This window comes from Bombina bombina, chromosome 3 (assembly GCF_027579735.1).
Source record: "Bombina bombina isolate aBomBom1 chromosome 3, aBomBom1.pri, whole genome shotgun sequence".
Classification (NCBI taxonomy): domain Eukaryota; kingdom Metazoa; phylum Chordata; class Amphibia; order Anura; family Bombinatoridae; genus Bombina; species Bombina bombina.
This window is the reverse complement of record NC_069501.1, coordinates 559930251-559948559: the sequence shown is the minus strand read 5'-3', so window position 1 is coordinate 559948559 and position 18309 is coordinate 559930251. Positions and strand designations below refer to the sequence as shown.

At 36.5% G+C, this 18309-nt stretch overlaps 1 protein-coding gene across 6 annotated transcripts in view; it reads left to right on the top strand.

Annotated features, from left to right (window-relative positions):
* EPB41 (erythrocyte membrane protein band 4.1) overlaps positions 1-18309 on the top strand; it is a 392405-nt gene that overhangs the window by 95771 nt on the left and 278325 nt on the right. For 5 of the 6 annotated variants that reach the window (XM_053707084.1, XM_053707090.1, XM_053707089.1 and 2 more), the window contains exons 2-3: positions 13622-14075; positions 14809-15000. In XM_053707084.1, the coding sequence (XP_053563059.1) occupies positions 13629-14075; positions 14809-15000 (639 nt within the window). In that variant the 5' untranslated portion in view covers positions 13622-13628. The remainder of the gene's footprint in view (positions 1-13621; positions 14076-14808; positions 15001-18309) is intronic. The other variant, XM_053707087.1, reaches the window with a different exon arrangement.

Below are 18309 nucleotides of genomic sequence, written 5' to 3'. Positions count from 1 at the left end.
CTATAATTTGGTTATTTTATTTTGATATGAAGGCTTTTAAGATTTACTTAAATGTTAGTATGTGGTTTACATAAAATGAATTACTTTTGGTCCCTTAAGCCTTTAAAGCTTTAGAAACACCTCCTGACTCCTGCTGCAATACATGAGCAGGACACAGATAGGTTCTTGTGCACTTTTTTCTTCTTCAATATTGTTCTATGAGTTTATATTTCAATATTCCTTAGTTTATTCTGCCATGAATTCTTTTTAGCATTGTCATTTAAGATATGATCTTTGCTTTAGGGTGGGGCCAAGATGCTCCTAGAAAAAGCATTGAAGCAGAAATATATCTTTGGAGGTAAAATGAAGAATACAAACCTTCACTTCAATAGAAATCAGTAGGGTGTGGACTTAATGATAGCATTGCTAAACTACACAGGAAATGCCTTCTTAGTACTTTTTTTTTATCAATTTATATATAGTCATACATAATGCGCAATTGTGATGTTTGTTTGTACCATTTATCTAAAAACAAACCAGGGAGGAGTCCTCTGGTTTAACATTTGGGGCTAAAGAGACGCAGCCATAGAACAGTGTATAAATTCCTTGTTTTGTTACAGTGCTCTTATAAATATAAACATGTACTGGGTATGGGAATATCCTGTGATGCTAGCTAGAGTAACGTGTATATTTTTGACTGTTTTACAGCAATTCCTATTTGGTGCATAACAGCCTCCCCCTTTAAAAGCTCTGGTCACTGTGCTTTTGTCTGAAATTACAACAGCTATGCTGGCATTCAGGAGATTAGTAGATTTTCTACTCTAGTAAGGCTTTAGAATGGGGGCTGTCATTGGAAGATTTATATAATAAAACTGAGACTACTGGGTTTATTCATTAATATACCAGCAAGCATAATAGATGTCAATACACATTACAAAAACATATATAAGACTGCTTGTGGGAGGCATAAAAATAATCCTTAATATAATAGGGTAAGAGCCAAATAGGATCAGTGCCCCCAAGTGCTGCAAATCTGCCCTAAAAATGTTTGGCTTCTATTTAAACTCCCATATATGTTCCTGCATTGTTACTTTTGTAACAGAACATCACTTTTTTCCCCCCCTTGTTTTTGAACTAACATTTTAAAGAACAAGCTATTGAGAGATCATCATACAGTTTATGATAAAGAGCTCTGGATTTGTGTAAATGATTTATGTACTTTAGCATGCAATGGTGCTTTAAAATATTAGTTTTTTTTAATTTACTTTTATTTTATTTATATTTTTTCAATTTATTGCTTCTGTTTGCACAAAGTCTAGCTCCTGGCTTTGGCATTTTTTTTTCTTCATTAGAAGGCTGGGTCAACACAGCCAATCAGATATGGTAACGTCTGAGCCATTAGCAGCAATATAGAGCACACTTGTGAGGTTTTCCAGGCTGCCCGTTGCCAAGGGAATTACTAAAGTGAAACTGCTTCATTTTACAGTAACACAGCATGGATGGCAAGTGTTTGTTAAAATCTATACTGAGCATCCACAAGATTGCTAGCCTACAAAACGCTGTTAGAAAATGTAAGATATGCTGCATAAAAATGTCAAATACAAAGTGGTGCAAGGGCTTGATAAAAAGAAACATATAAGAACTTGTGCTTAAAGTAAGGCATCTCTATCTGGTGAGGTTGGGCACTTGCATATTGGCAACCCCACAACTGTCATTCATCTAACTTTAGTGATGTTTTTTATTATAAAACAGGCAGGCCAGCACTCACGGTTAACATTTCATCCACCCAGGGTGCTTCCATGGTATTGATAGTAATAAAGAATGGGGATGCACTCGCCAGGATTTCCAAAGTTACCTTTAATGTAACGTTTCGGGGTGTTACCCTCTTCGTCAGACAATACAAAATAACAGTGTTATTTTGTATTGTCTGACGAAGAGGGTAACACCCCGAAGCGTTACATTAAAGTTAACTTTGGAAATCCCGGCGAGTGCATCCCCATTCTTTACTATATATATATATAAACTGTGTTTTTGCGCCACAAAGCAAAGGTGGAATTCTCAAGCGATAAAACAATATGGGGGTAAGAACCCCAATTATTATTATTATTATCAGGTATTTGTAGAGCGCCAACAGATTCCGCAGTGCTGATAGTTACCTCAATCAATATGAGGTAAGCAGCCGCTGTATAATTGTATAATAATAGAGCAATGCTCCCTCAGTTCTCCAATGTGTCGTTCTAGAATAAGCCAGGGGATTCGGAGGGTTCAATCTGCAGTGCTGCTCCTGAAGTATGATAGTTCACTTCTCCAGCAAAGATCCTCACCTCTCAGAGTGCAAATCGTACATGTAAAGACCATGGCATCTACTTTTCAAGCCATCAACCGCAAATACACTGGAATTCCGCAGCGTATTTGTGGCGAGCCTGATTCCCCTTAGTTATCAAACCCTACAGACCGGCAAAAGTAGAATTTTGTGACGTAACATACGATCCGCCGGGCAAAGTCCGACACAGATCGATGCTTACGTCATTACAGATGTTCCGAAAGCAAATTCGGCACTATCTGACTACTTTTGCTAGTTAACAAATTCTTAACAGGTACGTTCGCCACTATTCCGGCCCAGCGTACCTGGTTTTCAATCCGCCGCCCTGAAGGCGGCAGAACCATAGGAATCAATGGGAGTCTGAAAGCAGCGAAAGCTCATGTTCGCTGCTGCCCGATATCCCATTGATTCCTATTGTAATGTTTACACCTAACACCCTAACATGTACCTCGAGTCTAAACACCCCTAATCTGCCGCTCCCTACACCGCCGCTACCTAAATTATACTTAAGGGACAGTCAAGTCCAAAAAAAAACTTTCATGTTTCAAATAGGGCATGTCATTTTAAACAACTTTCCAATTTACTTTTATCACCAATTTTGCTTTGTTCTTTTGGTATTCTTAATTGAAAGCTAGACCTAGGAAGGCTCATATGATAATTTCTAAGCCCTTGAAGGCCGCCTCTAATCACATGCTTTTGTATTTGCTTTTCACAGCAGGGGAGAGATAGTTCAGGTAAACCCTATAGATAACATTGTGAGCACGCCCGTGGGTTGTGGCAGACACTGCACTAATTGGCTAAAATGAAAGTCAATAGATAATAAATAAAATGTCATGTGATCAGGGGGCTGTCAGAAGATGCTTAGATACAAGGTAATCACAGAGGTTAAAAGTATATTAATATAACTGTGTTGTTTATGCAAAACTGGGGAATGGGTAATAAAGGGATTATCTATCTTTTAAAAGAACAAAAATTCTGGTGTTGACTGTCCCTTTATTAACCCCTAATCTGCCGCCCCGACATCCGCCACCCACATAAAGTTATTAACCCCTAATCTGCCCCCCCCTACACCGCCGCCACCTACATTATACGTATTAACCCCTAATCTGCCCCCCGACACCTACATAAAGTTATTAACCCCTAATCTGCCCCCCCTACACCGCCGCCACCTACATTATACTTATTAACCCCTAATCTGCCACCCCCTACACCGCCGCCACTATATTAAATGTATTAACCCCTAAACCAAAGTCTAACTCTAACACCCCCTAACTTAAATATATTTTAAATAAATCTAAATAAATATTCCTATCATTAAATAAATTATTCCTTTTTAAAACTAAATACTTACCTGTAAAATAAACCCTAAGCTAGCTACAATATAACTAATACCCCGCAAATGGCCCTTTTAAGGGCTATTTGTAATTTAGTGTAGGGTAGGGCTTTTTTATTTGGGGGGGGGGCTTTTTTATTTTGTTAGGGGGATTAGATTAGGTGTAATTAGTTTAAAAATCTTGTAATTTGTTTATTATTTTCTGTAATTTAGTGGGGGGGTTTGTACTTTAGATTTTATTTAATTGTATTTAATTTAGGGAATTAATTTAATTATAGTGTAGTGTTAGGTGTTAGTGTAACTTAGTTTTACAGGTACTTTTGTATTTATTTTAACTAGGAAGTTATGAAATAGTTAATAACTATTTAATAACTATTTTATCTAGTTAAAATAAATAAAAACTTGCCTGTAAAATAAAAATAAACCTTAAGCTAGATACAATGTAACTATTAGTTATATTGTAGCTAGCTTAGGGTTTATTTTATAGGTAAGTATTTAGTTTTAAAGAGGAATAATTTATTTAATGATAGGAACATTTATTTAGATTTATTTAAATTATATTTAAGTTAGGGGTGTTAGGGTTAGACTTAGGTTTAGGGGTTAATAAATTTAATATAGTGGCAGCGGTGTAGGGGGGCAAGATTAGGAGTTTATAAATATAATGTAGGTGGAGCGGTGTAGGGGCGGCAGATTAAGGATTAATAAGTATAATGTAGGGGCGGCAGATTAGGGGTTAATAAGTATAATGTAGGTGGTGGTGGGCTCCGGGAGCGGCGGTTTAGGGGTTAAACACTTTATTTAGTTGCAGTGGGGTCCGTGAGCAGCGATTTAGGGGTTAATACATTTATTAGAGTTGCAGTGGGCTCCGGGAGCGGCTGTATAGGGGGTAAACAGTATAGTATAGTGTGGGTGTTTAGTGACAGTATACCAATAAAGCTGGGAAAAAGCCGAATAGCAGCAAGATTGATGACTGTTAGTTAACAGTCTGCTGCTCATCGCCCCGTACTTGATGCGTGGCTTTTTGACAACTTTTTTGGTAACGAGCGTATTGGTGCCATCGAATGCAAGTAACTTGACGGCTTGATAAGTAGATGCCAATATTTCACTTTGGGTAGAATAGACCTTGATCAGGGTAGTCTACTAAGTTATTCTTTTATATAGTTGGACTGGAAAATCTTTATGGCATCTAAATTTCAAATGAGCAGTGAGAAAAATCTACTGCTCATTTGAAATTTAGATGTCATAAAGATTTTCCAGTCCAACCTTATAAAGAATGGAGAATTGAACTATCATACTTCAGGAGCAGCACTGCAGATTGATCCCTCCGGATGCCCTGGGTTATTCTAGAACGACACATTGGAGACCTGAAGGAGCATTTCTCTATCATTATAAAGCAGCTACTTGCCTCATATTGATTGAGGTAACTGGAAGTGTTTGGCTATTGGGGTTCTTACCCCATATTGTTAATTTGTTTGAGAATTCCACCTTTGTTTTGTGGCCCAGAAACACAGTCTTTCTTTTGCATTTTATTATTTGTGAAGATTTTGGGAACCTTTACAATTTATTTGTTTTTGCTGCTCAGTATTGGGATCAAACTCTGAGTTTTATTTATTTTCTTTCAATGCACATTTTATGCATATATTTATGGTCCATTTAGGATTAATGTTGTAATGGTTTTGAACTGGAAAGATGTATTTTTTTTTAGCTTTATCAAGCTGGTTCAATAATTACAACTTGTCCTTAATCTTGTTACTTTATACATCTTGCTTTGAACCAAGTATAAAGTAGAATTTTAGTTAAGAAATTGCGGCAAGCCTATGGAGTATTTGCTTCCTGCTTCAATGGCCAGCCTTTTTTTTTTTGATGGAGGATACCCTAGCTAAGAACCAGGATTAAAACCATAGCTGTTTTTTTATTTTTTAATCTAATATTGTATCAATAAAAGGGCTCTGCCATACTGTTGGTGGTTGAAGAATGTTGAAAAGCTGTTTTGCGGACTACTTTTCAATGTTTACCTAAAGTTGTTCACTCTCACAACATTAATTGGGAAATTATTGTTTCCTCCTTGTGTCCTGATCCAAAAAAAAAGATCTTTTCATTCTTTGGCTATTGTTAGAGCATTGAAATATTATGTTGATGCTACTAAGGATTTTAGACAGACTTCTAGTCTGTTTGTTCTTTTTTCTGGTTCTAAGAAAGACCAAAAAGCCTCTGCTATTTCTTTAGCCTCTTGGTTGAAACTTGTGATTCACAAAGCTTATTTGGAGGCGGGTCAGCCTCTGCCTCAGAGAATTACGGCACATTCTACTAGATCCGTTGCTTTCAAAAATGAGGCTTCTGTTGATCAAATTTGCAAAGCAGCCACTTGGTCATCTCTGCATACCTTTACTAAATTTTACCATTTTGATATTTTTGCCTTGTCAGAAGCAGCTTTTTGATAGAAAGGTCTTTCAGGCAGTTGTCTCAGTTTGATAATTGTGTCTATATATTGAGTTTTTGTCATAAAATAAATTGTTTTGGGTTATGGCTTTAATTTCTCAGCAAAAAAAGCTGTTTTTATTTTATCCCTCCCTTTCTTATTACTCATGGACTTCCACATCTTTAGTATTATATGGAATACGTAACAGCTTGTGGACTCTCTCTACCTGATAAATTAATTTCTTTCATGGTGCCGAGAGTCCACAAAGCGTCACCCATTTTGGGTTGATTTTTATTTAAAGCACATCTTTTTTCCTGCTCCTCATTTTCTCTTTTACTCCTTTTAAAAACCTCACCACTTGGCTATTCGTAAAACTGAGCTATGAGTGAGGTGTTTTTTTTTTTTTTTTAGACTTTTGAGGTTTGGGAAACTTTGCCTCCTGCTGGTAGGAATTAATCAGGTAACATATAAATTATGTTTTTAAATGTCCTTTTCACCGTGCTAAGAGGCCATATCAAAAACAGCAATCCATGCCCATGTTGGAAACTTATAGCAGCTTTAGAGTCTGGTCATAGACACCAAGTTGAATGGAGAGTTGGGCGACTTATGGTGCAGTAGGCAGAAAGTCTCTTATCTGTTTTTCTGGGCAAGTGAGCAGTTACTCTTTCAACAATGCACTGTCATTATGTTCCATATTGCTGCAAATCTCTAGCTCTCAAAGGGATTCTGAAATGGCCTAATACTTTAAGGGACAAGAAAAGCGTCTGTTGTGTACATCTGTGTCTTTTGTTTATTTATGGGGGTTTTCATGTCTGTTTAAGGCCTCTTCCTCTAGTGGCAAGTATTCTACAGATTATGGCACTTTTACTTTGGCGTTTCCAGACTTTTGACATAAATTACCACATTGCTGTTTTTTTATTAATGTTTTTATTATTAATGTATTGTTTACCCAGAAATTATATGAATAAAAACATCACACATGACGAGTAGAAAATTTGACTTTTTCCTATGTTTAACATTGAGTGAACTAGTAACTTTTTCCTTCTGGGCTAGTAACATTTATCCCGCCATGAGCTGTAGTGATATAGTTTATCCATGTATGTGCAGTTCTATATGAAAAAGTTAAAGTGATGGTGATTTACCATCACTAAATATAAACAGAACCCTTTCTGTGCCGCTGCCTCCTTGCCAAAGTCTGTGGCTCTGGCTACCCACGGCACAGCGCTCTTTTCTCAATGAGCTTAAGTTTCCACCTCCAAACCAATAGCCGTGCAAGTCAAATGACAGTGTTCTGTATGCTAGCATGGCTATTGGTTTAGAGGTGGAAATGTAACCTCATTGAGAAAAGAGCGCTGTTTATGTGTGCCTTATAGATAACATTGTGCTCATTCCCGTGGAGTTATTTAGTCAGTACTGATTAGCTTAAATGCAAGTCTGTCAAAAGAACTGAGATAAGGGGACAGTCTGCAGAGGCTTAGATACAAGGTAATCACAGAGGTAAAAAGTGTATAATAAATAAGTGTTGGGTATGCAAAACTGGGGAATGGGTAATAAAGGGATTATCTATCTTTTTACATTACCAAATATTTAGAAAGAAAGCTGTCGCAAACCAACATGTAAACACAGATTGATAAGTCTTTACAAGAAAACATTAAAGGTATATGAAACCCAAATATTTTCTTTAATGATTCAGATAGAGCATACAATTTTTAAACAGCTTTCAATCTACTTCTATTATCTATTTTGCGTCATTCTCTTGGTATCCTTTGTTGACAAGCATAGTTAGGTAGGCTCAGTAGTTGGAAGCTAGCTGCTGATTGGTGCCTGCACATCTATTCCTGTTATCATTGGCTTACTGATATGTTTGGCTGGCTTCCAGTAGTGCATTGCTACTCCTTCAATAAAGGATACCAAGAGAATGAAGCAAATTTGATAATAGAAGTAAATTGGAAAGTTGTTTAAATTGTATGTTCTGTCTGAACTATGAAAGAAAAAAAAGTTGGGTTTCATATCCCTTTAGGTTTGAGAAAAGAGGGTCATTTTTATGTTTCACATGGAGGCAGATAATAAGCATTGAGGCCCCTTGGTTTTAGGATGGACAGACTACCCAGTAATTCTTATTTCCCAATCTGCCTTTGCTGTCTTATCTTTATTTATTGTGCCCCTGTAAAGCTTTGCAGACAGTGTGGCCACCTTACACATAATGACAATTTAATAATAAAATACAATACCTAAAATTCTTGCAAATATCAACCTTCACAAAAAAATGTTTTTGTTGCAGATATATATATTTATTTAACATCACATATCACAATATTTCAAATATAGAGAGTAATAAATTATTATAACTAAGCATACAATACCAAAACATTGCTCAAATAATTTTCTGTCAACCATGTGAATATTTATTAAAGGAAAGTAAATATTTTAGTAAGTTTACAGCTGTAACACTCAACAGTGTATACGGTAAGTATATATTTTTTTATTTGTGTTGCCTTGAGAAGTTTTTCATAAAGTCCTGCATTATGATATTTTCTTTAAATGTATGCACAATGAATAACTTAATATTTGGATAAGAAACGCAGCTGTTCTGATACCTTCTCTTGCCAGGTGTTCAGTAGTTATGCGGATAGTATATATTTTTTTATATTTAAAGGGACAGTAAATACCTTGCTATAGAATAACATATCAACCAAGTATTAATGCTTTTAAAATAAATGCACATTTTTTTTTTTTTTACTGCAATTATTTTTCAATAGCCAAACTCCACCCACCACTTGCCTTATTTGGATGAGCCAAACTGGGCTTTAGTCCACAGACAACAAGGCTAGTCACAGTCATAAAGTTAATATAAAGTGCATTGTTTTGCAGTTGTTTTCTTATGAAGCCAATTAGGGAAATATATGTAGCAGCGGTAGCCTTGAGAAGTCAGCAGGGTGCATTTAAAGTGCTGAGAATAAGAAATGGATATATTTTCAGAGCTAAATTACTTGAAAATTGGGCAAAATATATAATGAAAATAAATTACAAAGTTATTTCATTATGCATAACTAAACATTGTATATAAAAACATCAAGGTGTTTCTGTCTGTTTAAACTGCTTGGCCAATAAAATACCTGCAATAAAACCAAAGCGCAAACAGATCGGATCAGTTCAAGATATATAAATGTATTTTTTTTTAATTTAATTATAGATATATTTTACCTTTTTGTATTTATTAAAAAATTTGAAAGAAGTTTTTGGATACATTTTTTTATTCATACTTTTGATCTCATTGATATTTGTGTTTGCAGTTTTGTTGTATTCTTGTAACAAATATCCCACTTAAATGATAATTTGGTAAAGGCAAAATAGTTAGAACATATTGTATTGCAGTATATTAAAATCATTTGGAATGATGCAGGTAAGCGTGTTCAATACAGCCCAGTGGCGTCACTAGGGTTGGTTTCACCTGGTGCGGTAAGTTCTGGTGTCGCCCCCCACCCCCTAGAAAGCAGACACACACAAACACAAAAACATAGGCACACACACACACACTCAGACACGCTTAAAAACACACTCAGATGCACACACAAACACTCGGAAACACACTCAGACACACACACAAAAACACTGTGACACACACACACAAAAACTCAGACACACACACAAAAACTCAGACACACACACATACAACATATGTAAACTGCACTGCATTAATTATAAAGTTCATGCCTAGAGCTGCTCCCTGGCTTATCAGAGCATCAAATGAAAGATAAACAGTGCACTCTAAAAATAAATCACTAAAGAAAATGTTTAGGCGCGCAAACTATGAAAATTCTGCTCTCTGAATCTGTTCCAAGTCTGTCAGTGCACAGCCCCGGGCCGCGTGCCTACTGCTTCTTATGGCCAATCACTTCTGCACTCTGCCCATCCCCAGAGCCCCATCCTCCCCTCCTACGTCTTCAGTGTGCACTTAGTGTACCGTAACCGTACCGGTCTGGTGGGCATCATACATGGCTCCTTCACTTTAGAGACAGTGTCAGACAGCCATGCCAGGCATCCCCCTCATGGTTTCCCAGTTCCTGTTTAGAGAGACAGCACAGCAGTGAGCACAGATAGGCAGGCAGGTTTAGGCTAGCAGCGCAACTTCGCAAGCCCCACGGCCCGCCCACAACATTCATAGTGAAATTGGGCAGGGGAGGAGCAAAGTACAAACAAGCAAAAGCAGCCGGGAAAACTATCTGTGGAAATTGCAGCGCTGGCTCAAGGGGCAAAAAAATTAAGTGTGTCTACAACTTCCCCAGTCCCACTAATGTTCAAAAATGCTGGCCCCTCTAATAAAAAAATCTATGCATTTCTACATTGTATTTCTTTGAATTTCAATAAAATTTCAACAACGAAAAATAAATAAAAAAAAATTTCTGGTGGTGTCACCCCCTGGAGGGTGTCACCCGGGTGCGGCCTGCAACCCCCTAGTGACGCCACTGATACAGCCTTCCCTTATACCCTGTTTTTATATGGATTCAAGCACAAACTTCTTGTCTGTTTTACCTTCTACCCAGGGGTGTATTTTGGATTAGGCAAAAAAGGCACTTGCCTAGGGCAGCAGATTTTGAGTCATACTACACCCACTCACTACACCCACTCATACTCTCATACTGCACTTTAAACGCACACTGCACTACACCCACTCATACACTCATACTGCACTTTACACGCACACTGCACTACACCCACTCATACTCTCATACTGCACTTTACATGCACACTGCATTACACACACATACTCATTAAATATACACACACACACATATACACGCACTTACTTTTTAAATATTATGGCCAAAAAAGGCCTTAAACAGGGGGCAGCAGAGTTTTGAGTGCCTAGGGCAGCACAAAACCTAAATACGCTACTGCTTCTACCACATTTGCTGGTAGGTCTTACCATACGCCAGTACAGTTTATGTAAAACTGTGCTCAGAATATGACCTACATTAGAAGAAAAAATATCTTCAGTGCCAGTTTTATAATTAGCTTTAAGCCCCTCCATGGGACCACATCATTGAGAATACAAGCTAAATAATACATTGTCATAGACTAGCACTATGAAATCATGATGGTATTCAGAGGGAAGCTTTCAGTTCAAAGCCCTTTTCCTTTGTATATAAAAGTTGTTTGAGAATCATACCTCATCTCTTGATTGGGCATTATTTATACATTTGTTTTATTTAATAGAGAGCATTGTAAAATGTTCAACTTTTAAAAAAAATTAAAATATTCCTGACTAGAATAAAATGTTTATTTTCATGCTTGTGACGGTGTAGGAGTTGTTTTCATTAGTCAATGAGCAAATAAATCCCCAGGCATTAGTAGGGTACAAACACGCATTCCCTGTTACTTCCAGTGTTAGATTAAACGTTATATTTTTCATGCAAAATATAAAAATGTCTAATTGCTGCTCCTTCATATACATGATAGCACATTTTTTAAGATACCTGTTGGTAGAAATTGTGAAAATTCTGCTTGATTCAGAGCCTGCTCACAAAGGTAATGGACCCAACCCATAGTTGTTTAGGGGATGATTCAGGTTTAGTTTATGACCTGTTTCAAAATAACAGTAATAATTGTAAACTGTCAGCCGACTGAATGCAACATAGTGATAGAAAGACAATGCCTATGTGATATCATTTTGGTATTCTCTTCAAATAGTACATATAAAAGGGACATTGTTGTGGAAAAATGGCATACTCCTATTTCAATAGAGCACATAATTTGTGCACTACTCACCAAGGAACTCCTATTTGTTTAACCCTAGTAAAGGGGTAAAACACATACGTAAAGTCCTGATGAGAGTCACAAACGTAACACCCAAACTGAACACCGCCAGTGATTGGCGTGTTTATGCAACTGCCACTAGCTAACTGTTCTCTGCCCCTCCTGATGGGGACTTAATCCATGTGTTTAATCCCACATAATGTAACAAGGTAAGTAGTGGAAAAAGTACATGAGACAAATTAGAGCATGTCATTTTTCCCTACAGTGTCCCTTTAAATAAGATATACCAAACCATATTGTGTTAAAATGTGTTCCTGTGCTACATTATAAAACCAGTGAACAACAAGGATGATAAAATATTGCTTAGAAAGAAAGAGGGAGCGGTGTAGTAAACGTATTTATACACTTTTATCCTATTATGTTTAAAGGGATATGAAACCCAACAAATGTTCTCTAATGATTCAGATGGAACACACATTTATAAACAACTTTCCAATTTACTACTGTTATCATTTTTGCTTCATTCACTTGGTATCCTTTCTTGAAGGATCAGCAATGCACTACTGGGATATAGCTGAACACATTAATAAGCCAATCACAAGAGGCTTATATGTTCAGCCACCAATCATCAGCTAGCTCCTGCGATTACCTAGCAATACGTTTCAACAAAGGATATCAAGAAAGTGAAGCAAATTAGGTATTAGAAGTAAATTGAAAAGATGTTTAAAATTGTATGTTCTATCTTAATCATAAAATAAATATTTTGGGTTTCATGTGCCTTTAAGCAGAAATCTTTTAGAGTGAGGTTTACCAAAAAACTATTCGCATTATCAAACGTAAGTGTAACATTTCTGCGTTACAGAATAAGAGTAGTGAATTCCTAAAGCAGCTTCCCAGGCATGTTGGATGCCGGTGACTATTTCAGTAAGAGAATTTAGAAGTGCATAAGATACATTGAATATGTAATGTGAACTGGAAATTACATAACAGGTCTAAGGCGGATAAATAATCTGTTTCATTGTTTTGTTTTCATGGGAAAGTTAAAGCGGTAGATAAAAAAAACTGTTGGCCTAGATTAAAGAGCATTAAAAAAATGATATTTGAGACTAATTAAAAAAAAAATGGTTTCATTTGATAGACATTAAAACATTGCTTTTCACAAATTATAGCCTAGATTACTAGTGGACTGCAAAAATAATAACGCTATTGTGTGTTAATATTGCTCGAGTGCAATCAATAGTGCTTCTATTTATGCACTGCAGATTATTTATTTTATCACTGCAGCGATAATCTAGGGTGTGCTAACATATAAGTGTTGGATGGTGCTGGCGTGCTAAATAGCACCCTAAAATATGATTCTTAAATAAGTTTACATATGACCAAAATAATGTGAATCTTACTAAAATGATTAGTTAAAGGACTATTAAAGGGATATGAAACCCTTTTATCATTCAGACAGAGCATACAATTATATAATAAAGTTGTTTCAAATTGCATGTTGAATCTGAATCATGAAAGAAATATTTTGGTTTTCATATCCCTTTAAATACAGTAGGTAGTAGAGAATACATAATTAAAGGGCAATGCAATAACACATACTTTGAATTTCAAATAAGCAGTAGATTTTTTTTTTAATGCAAATTTCAAAGTTTTGTTAAACTAGCAAAGAACGCTGTATATGACATTAACATAATTTTATTTGAAAAAAATGAAATGCATGTGGAGAATTTTAATTATCTTTGAAAGTACTCATCTTCTTTTATGATTGATGGATTTTTCTTTGATTCTTTGGCTTTTGTTTATATTGTAGTGAAATAATGACAACAGAGAAGAGTTTAGTTGCTGAGGCAGAGTCTCCTCCTCAGGACCAAAAGCAGGAAGGAGAGCAGGTAGAAGAGAAGTGCAGTGACCTGCCTGTAGAGGGCAGCCCTCCCGAGCAGACAGAGACTGAACAAACGCAGGATCCACCCTCTGTTGCATCACCAAGCTCTCGAAAGGGCAGGGAACGCCATTCAGAAGGCAAGGGCCTCTCCCGACTCTTCTCATCCTTTCTCAAAAGGCCCAAATCCCAGGTCTCTGAGGACGCAAAGGAGTCTCAGGTGCAAGAAAGCAAAGAAGGGGGCGATCAAAAGGAGGCAGATGAAGGATTGGGGGAGCAGTTGGAAGATGATGTGTTTCTGAAAGCCCCTATAGCAGCTCCAGAGCCAGAACTTCGCACAGACCCATCATTAGATCTTCACTCATTAAGTAGTGCCGAAACACAGGTGAGTAGAGTTTACCAAAAACAAGACATTTTGTTTTAGATTTACTCTCTTTGTTCACGTACTGCTTGTTGAATGTTAACACTGTTCTTAAAGCTCATTTGCTAGATATTCCATTCCAACTCAGTGTTCTCATGTGTTGATTTGTCTTTGTACTGTTGTAAGAAGAGAAGGATATCAAGATGTCACAACTGATTTGAGTTCAAGATAGTGACACTTAGCGTTGCCAAATTCTCTTTCAAGCTAATACATGTTAGATATTGATTTTCAAATTACTGTTAATCTTGTATTCTAGTTGTAAACATTTTTAGGCTTTTTATATGGATCTCATCATCTTCAAATATTTTGACTGATTATCAGATATGGACATGGTTTAGTAGAAATTGAGACAAATCTCAAAATAGAGTTTTGAGATAAAACATGTTCTGTGTACATTATTTGGTAGAAGTGAGAAGCTGTCAAAGACAGCAGATTGTAAATTAAATTAAATTAAAGAGACACAAACTCAAAATTTTCTCTTTCATGATTCAGATCGAGCATGCAATTTTAAACAACTTTATAATTTACACCTATTATACATTTTTCTTCATTCTCTTGCTATCTTTATTTGAAAAAGCAGGAAAGTAATCATAGCAGCCGGCTCATTTTTGGTTCCCCACCTGGGTAGCGCTTGCTAAATGGCGGCTACATTTAAGCTTCCTTTTTGTTACATAGCTTTTTGTTTTATACTTTTCAGCCAGCGCAGGAGGACAGGAAAGACGACCAAGAAGCAGAAGACGGAGAAGGATCAGGGAAGGAGGTGGAAGAAAAGCAGCCAGGGAAGGCTGAGGGAGGATCAAAACCGCAACAGAAAACAACCAGAAAATCTCCCAACATGCATTGCAAAGTCACACTTCTTGATGACACTGTGTATGAGTGTAAATTGGAGGTAATGAATGATAAAATGTGTATTTCCTATTAACAGTTTTTATTGCTATGTATGGGAAAAAATAAAATTCTTGTGAATAATAGGATTCAAAATCACTTTTTCTTGTTAATATTACGATAATATCACAGTGGAATTAGCAACTAGTTTCCCCCAGGGTATACACTGCTTTAATGTAATGTTTAAGTGATTTTAAAAGGACATTCCAGTCAAAATTGAAATCTCCATGGATGCATTTTCATTTTGAATAGAAGCATTTTTATGATATACATGTATTGACAAAAATGCTTCTAATAAAAGCTATAGCTGTTTCAAAAGTGTATTTAAGTATGCACCGTGCACCAGCATTTTAAACACAGCACTTGCTCAGAGGGCCTATGGCGCTTGTACCATCTGGTAATGACTCAATTTGTTAATTGCTGACATGATAGAAGCCCCACTGGTGCTCTGGCCAGCTACAGTCTTTACAATGCTGTGGCTCTAAGAATATCTAACTATGCCTCACATGCACGTATTGAGAAAAATGTTGACACTAAAACAGAGATAACTTTTACTAGAAGTATTTTTGTCAAAACATGTATCTTACAAATATGTTTCTATTCAAAGATGTAATTCATCTATGTGCAGTTAATTTTTTACTGGAATGTCCCTTTAAAGTCTCAGAACTGTTACAGTAACTATAAGAGTAATTATAAATCCATGTATAACTGTATTTGGTGAAATGTCAAAGAGATTATCCTTATTCCTTTTTGAATATTTCCAAACTTGGAACTTAATAGAGAAGGCAAAGAGAGGACCAAACTGTTTCTCTCATTTTCTATTTACCGTGTGGCTGGCACATTACTCTAAAACTTAGGCCCACATGTCTGCCTCAGAACAACAGATTCATCTTGGCATTTTAATCCTTATAATAGTTTCATATTTATAAATGAAATAACCAGAATTTTCTTTTTGTGCACTTGGATTGACTAAGCACTTAAACAGCTATAAGAAACAGGCTTTTTGTTGGGTTTTCTGCATAACTACACATAAACAAAATATATAGGGACAATCTACATTTAAAAAAAAAGAATTAAATTCTATTACATTATCAAATGTAGCTTTTTCTCTTGTTATCCTGTTTTGAAGCTTAGTTCCCTTCCATGAGAGCAGAACGAGGAACGAGGTAGGTTTAGGAAAGTGCATATGTCTTGAGCACTATATGGCAGCAATGTTTGTAAATATGTTTGTATATATATATATATATATATATATATACACACACACACACACACACCGGCCACTTTATTAGGTACACCTTGCTAGTACCGGGTTGGATCCCCTTTTGCCTTCAGAACTTCCTTAATTCTTAATGGCATAGATTCAACAAGGTGTTGGAAACATTCCTCAGACATTTTGGTCCATATTGACATTATAGCATCACGCAGTTGTTGCAGATTTGTCGGCTGCACATCCATAATGTGAATCTGCCGTTCCACCACATCCTAAAGGTTCTCTATTGGATTGAGATCCAGTGACTGTGGAGGCCATTGTAGTACAGTGAACTCATTGTCATGTTCAGGAAACCAGTTTGAGATGATTTGAGCTTTGTGACATGGTGCATTATCCTGCTGGAAATAGCCATCAGAAGATGGGTGCACTGTAGTCATAAAGGCATGGACATGTCAGCAACAATACTCAGGTAGGTTGTGGTGTTTAAACAATTCTCAATTGGTACTACGGGGCCCAAATTGTGCCAAGAAAATATCCCCCCACACCAGCCTGAATCATTGATACAAGGCAGGATGGATCCATGCTTTCATGTTGTTTACGTCAAATTCTGACCCTACTTTCTGAATGTCGCAGCTGAACTCGAGACTCATCAGAACAGGCAATGTTTTTCTAATCTTCTATTGTCCAATTTTGGTGAGGCTGTGCAAATTTTAGCTGACAGGAAAGGCACCCGGTGTGGTCTTCTGCTGCTGTAGCCTATCTGCTTCAAGGTTTGACGTGTTTTGCGTTCAGAGATGGTATTCTGCATACCTTTGTTGTAACAAGTGGTTATTTGAGTTACTGCTACCTTTCTATCATCTCAAACCAGTCTGCCTATTCTTCTCTAACCTCTGACATCAACAAGGCATTGTCGTCCATATAACTGCTGCTCTCTGGATATTTTCTCTTTTTTCGGTCCATTCTCTGTAAAACCTAGAGATGGTTGTGCGTGAAAATCCCAGTAGATCAACAGTTTTTGGAACACTCAGACCAGCCCGTCTGGCACCAATTACCATGCCATGTTCAAAGTCACTTAAATCCCCTTTCTTCCCCATTCTGATGCTCGGTTTGAACTTCAGCAAGTCGTCTTCACCACGTCTAGATGCCTAAATGCATTGCTGCCATGTGATTGGCTGATTAGCAATTTGTGTTGTCAAGCAATTGAACAGGTGTACCTAATAAAGTGGCCAGTGAGTGTGTGTGTATATATATATATATATATATATATATATTTTTTTTTTTTAAAAGCGACTGTAAACGCATTGTAATTAAGACATTTTTTGTTGGTCTGCTATAGAACAAAGATTAACATGTTAACCAAGTTTAAATGTTTATTAAAACATATTAACATCTTGCTTGCTACAGTTGTTATCAGTTAAATTCAATTACCAGAGTTAGTCTTAAGAAGTTAGCAGTTTGCATTTTGGATTCTGACAATTAGAAAGTGCACAGTTTTCGGGAGCTAAATTTAATGGAAAGGGCACAAAATATATAATGAAAGTATATTGCAAAGTGATTTAATTATGTTTTACTGTTTTTTTTAAGACAGTGGTTCCCATTTTTTTTCCAGCAACTATCACCTATGTTAAAGGCACATTGTACTGTAAAATTTGAATGTGTTCCCAACAATCCAGTTTACTTTCTGGAGTGGATTAAATTGTTTGCAAACATTTCCTTTAACTTTATTTTGTCATTTGAAATAACTGTTTAGTCAGCTTAAACCACCACATATGCTGAAAATATGAATACAGCAGTATTCTTTGTAGAAAAGCTATGTAAACGGTAGTAAATCACATAAATTAACTCAGTGGGGAGTGGGACAGGAAGAAATATTTTTGTATCTGAAATAGCTGGCTTTGCTCATTCAACCCCCAGCAATAATTAGAACTTCAGTACCCAATTATTAGGTTTTGAGTATAAAGAGATAACATGAGCTGGTCTGCTTTTTCTGCACACGCACTACATTTAGAAGGCTATGTCCTTGAAAAATGTATGTGATGTTTTAATGAGTAAAACCAGCTATTTCAAATACAATAATAAATATGAAGGAACAATTTCCCA